The sequence below is a fragment of the Hypanus sabinus genome, chromosome 10, assembly GCF_030144855.1.
Source record: "Hypanus sabinus isolate sHypSab1 chromosome 10, sHypSab1.hap1, whole genome shotgun sequence".
In the NCBI taxonomy this organism is placed as follows: domain Eukaryota; kingdom Metazoa; phylum Chordata; class Chondrichthyes; order Myliobatiformes; family Dasyatidae; genus Hypanus; species Hypanus sabinus.
In genome coordinates, this window is record NC_082715.1 from 146,346,983 (window position 1) to 146,353,877 (window position 6,895).

The 6,895-nt window shown below is 40.0% G+C and overlaps 1 protein-coding gene across 1 annotated transcript; it reads right to left on the minus strand.

Annotated features, from left to right (window-relative positions):
• Window positions 1-1,562: 1,562 nt before the first annotated feature.
• On the minus strand, window positions 1,563-6,514 carry LOC132401213 (immunoglobulin lambda-1 light chain-like). Its single transcript, XM_059983199.1, has 3 exons — window positions 6,398-6,514; window positions 5,926-6,273; window positions 1,563-1,921 (listed from the first exon to the last, which is right to left on the minus strand). The coding sequence occupies exons 1-3, from the start codon at window positions 6,444-6,446 to the stop codon at window positions 1,599-1,601; spliced, it is 720 nt and encodes a 239-aa protein (XP_059839182.1). The 5' UTR covers window positions 6,447-6,514; the 3' UTR covers window positions 1,563-1,598.
• Window positions 6,515-6,895: the final 381 nt, after the last annotated feature.

The window sequence follows — 6,895 nt, forward strand, 5'->3', positions numbered from 1 at the left end:
CTGAATTATAGGGAGAGCTTCAATAGGTTTTGACTCCATTAGCTGCAGCAAAGGAGAATGTACAAATAACATTTGTGCATTTGATGGAGATGTACAAAATTGTGAGAAGTATAGACAATGTAAATGCAAGCTGGGCTTTTCCACTAAAATGGCGTGAAATTAGAACTAGAGATCATGGATTAAAGATGAAATGATTAAATGAAGCATGAGGGGAAAGTCTTTATTCCGGCCGTAGTGGGAGTATGCAACGAGCTGCAGTCGGAACGATTGGGTGCGGGTTCTACTTCAACATTCATGAGCAATATAGATAGGCAGATGGATGGGAGTATATGGAGGAAAAAGCCCTGGTGACTAGTCCGCGTAATAGTTCGGCTAGATGGGCTGAAGAGCCTGCTTCTGTGCAGTAGTGGTCTATAATAGTATCTATACGTTTCGGAAGCTTTAAAGTAGTGGCTGCAATAGTTTCAATTTGGGTTCCGGTGGGCATGAACAGTTCATATATTTCACTGGAATTCGAAACGAAAAACCTGGTAACCACGGTTATTTTTTAAAATATTAAAATACCCCTTCGGTTTGAATGATTTTAAAACTATGATTTTTTAAATAAAGATCTAATGTAAAATGACTATTTCAACAAGTTCAAGTTGTGGACATACGAAGGAATAACAATTGGAGCAGGTTGACCAGATCTCCGGTCTCCGGTTTCTGTCATGTCTCGTCTCCCTTGAATCTCTTAAAGATCTTTCGATCTCAATCTACTTGGGCATCGATAAAATTTCTAAGGAATCTAAGGATTAAACGTGCATCGAGAGAAGGATGTTATCTTTTTTCTTTAGTCCTCAATACCCAAACCTATTATCCGAACACTACAACTTTCAGCTCTCCACAGAAAATAAGCGGGACTCGGCTCGGAATTCCACTTGCCTGCTAACAAAGATTTTTAGATGTTTCAATAACATTACCTCCCTTTCATCTAAATGCCATAGAAAATAGGTCGTATACATTTGTTCGCATAAACTCGCACTTATTCTAGAAACAAAATCTGCTGCGCTTCACGCAATATGAGAACCGTCCCAGACCCACCAATTTCGCCAATTCTATATTCATAAATCGTCCTCGGTTGAATGTGTTCCTTCATGACAGATGACTGTGTGTCTGTGTGCATACGTGTGTGCGCTTTCATAGCTCTTTTACATCAGGGCAATTTCATTAAAGAGAAATTTAAAATATATTTCTGCTTCATTCGGAACTCGAAAGAAAAGTCATGAAAACATGTTGCATATCAGACTGGATCGTAAATGTTATTAGGTAGCTGTTGTTGAAATTATCAGCAATCTGGCAAGAACCAAGAATGCCATCTTCAGATTACGGTTATTTGCTGAACATCTGGGAATGCCTTTAACTGAGACTAATTAACATTGGAGTTTGAATTAAGAATTATACTCATTTAATAGAATGGCATTTAAAAATGACGAAACTTAAATGCCGAATCTGAACGCAGATACTGAACTGCAAAAGAATAATGCTTAAAGCTATTTTAATGAAGGAAAATGCGGATAAAATACGCTTTTCATCTTTATTAAGTTTGAAATATGGTTTTAGATACAGCTGGATCTCTCGATCGTTGCTACAAACGGGTTTGCTAGAGCCTCGTGTTTAACCACGCAGGAGTAACGCTCGTGTGAGCTCCATTCTGAGGCTGGCAGAGTCAGGTAACTGCTCACACTGAACGTGTTGTCCGTGTCCTGAAGGACAGGGCTCGTCTCAACGCCATCGCTTTTCGTACGTCTGTCCACGGTCCACTCAATGCCCACAGCTCCCGGATTAAAACGGCTCACCAAACACACCAGTGTCGCTGTGCCCTTTCCCGTAATTTCTTCGGCTGAAGGCCGGAGGACGGTGACAGCGGGGCTCCGAGGATCTGTTTAAAACAAGGTGCCAGTTTAGTATAGGTTGAGTAACAGTTACTGTCAAAAAATCTCTCTTGTTTAAAATGCATTTGTTATTTTATGTATTCCTTCATCATAATGAACAAATATTTATTTTCCGTTTTCCCATTTCTTTCGATTAAATTAGACGTGAAAAAATTACCAACTAAAATCTCCCGTGGTATTTGTTTTTTTGTGACGCTGGGCACAATATGAATGGCGTAAAATGAATGATTTCGGCACAGGTTTTAACCAGTATTGAATGAATGAATGAATGAAATTAATTTATTTCGGTCAGTACAAACATAACAAAAATCATCATTTACAACGATAGGACAAAAGGACAACAAAAAACATAGATATTCTTGAAAACAGACGGAAAGGAAAGACTTATTGCCGCTACCCCTCTTACTTACACAACAACATATTTGGCGTCAATCATCACATCAAAAAAGATCATAATCTTTTTACACACAATCCAATTCCAAATATCAAATATATTTATATAACTCCCATTAATTTAAAATGATGTATTTTATATTTGTTCCTTAAATGATTTTTAAAGTTTTTAAAAACTTGTTAAGTGTAGGCATGTTTTGAAATTCTTGCTACAACTGTTCCATAGAGTCACCCCTCTGACTGAAATACAATGATATTTTTCATCTGTTCTTATCCTTTGATTTTGAAATATACATATTCTTCTCAAATCATGTTGATTTACTCTCATTTTAAACAACCTTTGGATACTTTGTGGTAGTTGTCCTTTGGATTCGGGTTGAATAAATATCTGAGGTTATACCTGGCTGCCAGTTGTGGCTTCCATTGGGACCTAAGCTTCCACCGTTTCTACTTCTACCTTAGACACCTTCACTTTATTCAAATCTTCAGTCATCAAGACAAGAGGCTGAAGTGTAATACATGTTTTGCTTAAAATCGGGGATTAGTACACGGGGCTCTCAACCTTTTTTATGTTATGGTCCCCTACCATTAGTAGAGGGATGTGTAGACCAGAGACTGGGAACCACTTGAATAGTGTATTTAATTCATCTCAGCCATCAGAATACAGAATTCGCTTTGCGCAGTATAAAACTACAGCCTGCCTGCACAGTAAATCACTTTTGGACAGTTTAACATACATGTTGAAAGTTACACGCTTTGTTTCCGAAATATTATTTTTCCACTTAAAGGAAATCATTCAAATCCAGTTTGTGGAGTGTAGCGGATCTTTGTCCTTACACTCTTCACTGAGGAAACCACTTTCTTACAATGTTCACGACCGAGGTGGTAAAGAGAGGGAATACAACTGTGTTCATCTAATATGGTTCAGAACTGCGGCTCAACGTGGTTTACTTTAATATCTTTAAGTAATTTAAAGTAATTTTAAGTAATGTATTTTTAAGTAATTTAAGTAGTTTTAGTAAATTAAGTAATTCTAGAAAGCTTGCTGTTCTGTGGTTCAATTTTTAGTGTAATGACAACTTTAATGATGGATTAATTCCACTGATTTACTTCCCGTTATGCCGCTGTCGTTCAGGGCAGTAACAAAGATCCTCAATCTCTGTCTACAGAAGGAGTCGCACACATGTTTCATGGCTATTTCCATAACAAACTTTCACCTGCCAGCGGTTTTATCCCTGAGATGAACCCCCGAACCTGGATGGCGTAAGGATCACTCTTAGTCGGCCCTCTGCCCTTTGATTTGTTGGGCATGTTTGACACTATCAAAAACCAAAGCGCAACGCCAAGACACTCGCCAACATAGCTCTCCGGGTCAATCAGCCACGCATGTCTTTAAACCCTATGATACGGTGGTCCTCTTGGACGTTGACTTCCACAAGGTGACTCAAATGCATCACGATTTGAAATTGCCAAGTTTCAGTATCACAATCGGCAGAAAAGTCTGTCTGCCATGTTTGCACATATTGACATTCAAAAGTAAGGGAGAAATAATACCAACAGTTGAAAGCATAAAATACTAAAAGGCGTCTGCTAATAACCATATAACAATTACAGCACGTAAACAGGCCAAGTCCGTGCCGAACGCTTACTCTCACCTTGTCCCACCTACCTGCACTCAGCCTATAAACCCCCATTCCATTCCTGTCCGTATACCGATCGATTTTTTAAAAAATGACAAAATGCAACCTGCGTCTACCACTTCTACTGGAAGCTCGCTCCACACAGCTGCCACTCTTGAGGAAAGAAGATCCCCCTCGTGTTCACCCTAAACGTTTGCCCATTAACTTTCATCTCTTTACGATTTATGTCAATGATTTAGATGAGGGCATTGAAAACTATATCAGCAAGTTTGCTGACGATACTAAACTGGGTGGCAGTGTGACATGCGAAGAGGACGTTAGGAGAATACAGGGAGACTTGGATAGGCTGAGTGAGTGGGCAGATACTTGGCAGATGTCATTCAATGTGAATAAATGTGAAGTTATCCACTTTGGAAGCAGGAACAAGAGGGCAGAGTATTGTCTGAACGGTGTCGAGTTAGGTAAGGGAGAAATGCAAAGAGACCTAGGAGTCCTAGTTCATCAGTCAATGAAGGTGAATGAGCAAGTGCAACAGGCAGTGAAGAGGGCAAATGGAATGTTGGCCTTTGTTACAAGGGGAATTGAATACAAGAGCAAGGATGTTCTTTTGCATTTGTGCAGGGCCCTGGTGAGACCACACCTGGAATATTGTGTACAGTTTTGTTCTCCAGGTTTAAGGAAGGACATTCTGGCAATTGAGGAAGTGCAGCGTAGATTCACTAGGTTGATTCCTGGGATGGCAGGGCTGTCTTACGCAGAGAGATTGGAGAGATTGTGCTTGTACACGCTGGAATTGAGGAGATTGAGAGGGGATCTGATTGAAACGTTTAAGATAATTAAAGGATTTGATAGGATTGAGGCAGGAAATATGTTCCAGATGTTGGGAGAGTCCAGTACCAGAGGGCATGGATTGAGAATAAGAGGTCAGTTATTTAAAACAGAGTTGAGGAAGAGCTTCTTCTCCCAGAGAGTTGTGGAGGTGTGGAATGCACTGCCTCGGAAGACGGTGGAGGCCAATTCTCTGGATGCTTTCCAGAAGGAGCTGGATAGATATCTGATGGATAGGGAAATCAAGGGATATGGGGACAAGGCAGGGACTGGGTATTGATAGTGAATGATAAGCCATGATCTCAGAATGGCGGTGCAGACTCGAGGGGCCGAATGGTCTACTTCTGCACCTATTGTCTATTGTCTATTGTCATGTCCTTTCGTTTGCATCTACCCTACTCTGAATAGAAAAAGCCTATCCACGTCAGCTCTATCTGTCCCCCTCATAATTTTAAATACCTCTCTCAAGTCCTCTGTCAACCTTCTACGCTCCATTTACAGACCTTACTTGTTCAACCTTTCTCTGTAACATAGGTGCTGAAATCAAGGTAGCATTCTAGTAAATCCCCTCTGTACTCTCTTTATTTTGTTAACATCTTTCCTATAATTGGGTGAACAGAACTGTACACAATACTGCAAATTTGGCCTCTCCAATGCCTTGTACAATTTTAACATTACATCCCAACTCCTATACTCAATGCTCTGATTTATAAAGGTCAGCATACCAAAAGCAATAAAGATCGAGAAGTTCCATTCTAATATCTGCGTGCCACTCTTCGAAGCTCGTTCACGTCTTAAATGGTGCAAGTTTGTTTCAGATTTCATTCAGATTCAAATTTATTTCTATACAGCAAAACACTGAAGGTTGGTTTTAAAATCCCTTGGCGGTTTAATATAAACATATAACTGCACAAATCTGGCGATGAAAAAAATAGGACAATGATCGATCTAGCAATTAGTCTTTTCAGTGACATCTCAATGACTTTCCCTATAAGTGATGGACTAATTGATCCGCTGTTTTTTATATTCTGTTTCTTTGGACACCACAAGAATTTGCATTAACTGCCTTGTTCATCATTGTTCACGTAAGTACCAAAAGGACAAGCACATTGATTTGATATTTTACTTACTGCCAACTCCCAGCCTCGTTCCTTTGCCGAAGATGTTAACATTATTTTTCCAGACAGCACAGTAATAGTCTGCCGCATCCTCCGACTGGACGCTCGATATTGTCAATGTTGCCGTGTTGCCGGATATTGAGCCGCCGAAACGGTTCGGAACTCCGGAGCCTCTGTTAATGCTGCTCCCCGAATTATACCAGAACAGATACCGAGGAACCTTTCCGGGAATCTGCTGGTACCAGTAAACATAGCTACTTCCTAAAGAGGTTCCAGACAAGGTGCAGGGTATTTGGACGGTCTGGCCCGGAGATGTGGATTTCGAAGGTGGTTGATTCATTGCAACTTCCGCGTTGATATCTGGAAACATTCAGAGGGAAGGAAAAATGTACCGAGATTAATATTCGAGTAATACCAGAAGTGCGAGAAAAATTTCATTGAATAGTATTGGAGATTCAATATAATATCGATAGGAAATACTCACAAATTGCAGTGAACACCAGCGTACTGACTACACGGACCCAGCAAGACATTGTGATTAATTGAGTGACGCTCACACAAGGTGCAGCGGTTAAGTGGCGTCTCAACTTTTCAGCTCGCTTATGAATCCTGTGACGAGCTGGCACTGCGTGTTCTCTATTTATGCAAATCAGTTCAAACAGAATGGCACATTGACACCAATCACAAGTTGCCAACTTTTTCCTGTGTCAAATTAATTTCAACTTGTTAGCCAGATTAGCATTTCGTTTCGAGCTGTGTATATCGACAATATATTTTTAGATAAAGAAATCTCCTCTCGTCCCTTCAGTTGCAGGCGATATTAAAAATACGCAAACTCGCTCTATTATTAAAGGAGGTGTGTCGGAGATTTTTGAAAACAAGAGATGATGAAAAAGGTATTGGCAATTCACTGTCGGATAATTATCTGTCGGGTTGTCAGTGAAGCAAAAGCCACTTATCTGTATATTTTTAGAAAACTGAC

Excerpts from the sequence above, each read along its gene's own strand:
- LOC132401213 (XM_059983199.1), bottom strand. The coding sequence starts at position 6,446 with ATGTCTTGCTGGGTCCGTGTAGTCAGTACGCTGGTGTTCACTGCAATT. Across the intron at positions 6,274-6,397 it reads GCTGGTGTTCACTGCAATTT|ATATCAACGCGGAAGTTGCA; the intron begins GTGAGTATTTCC and ends GAATGTTTCCAG. Across the intron at positions 1,922-5,925 it reads AACGAGGCTGGGAGTTGGCA|ATCCTCGGAGCCCCGCTGTC; the intron begins GTAAGTAAAATA and ends TGTTTTAAACAG.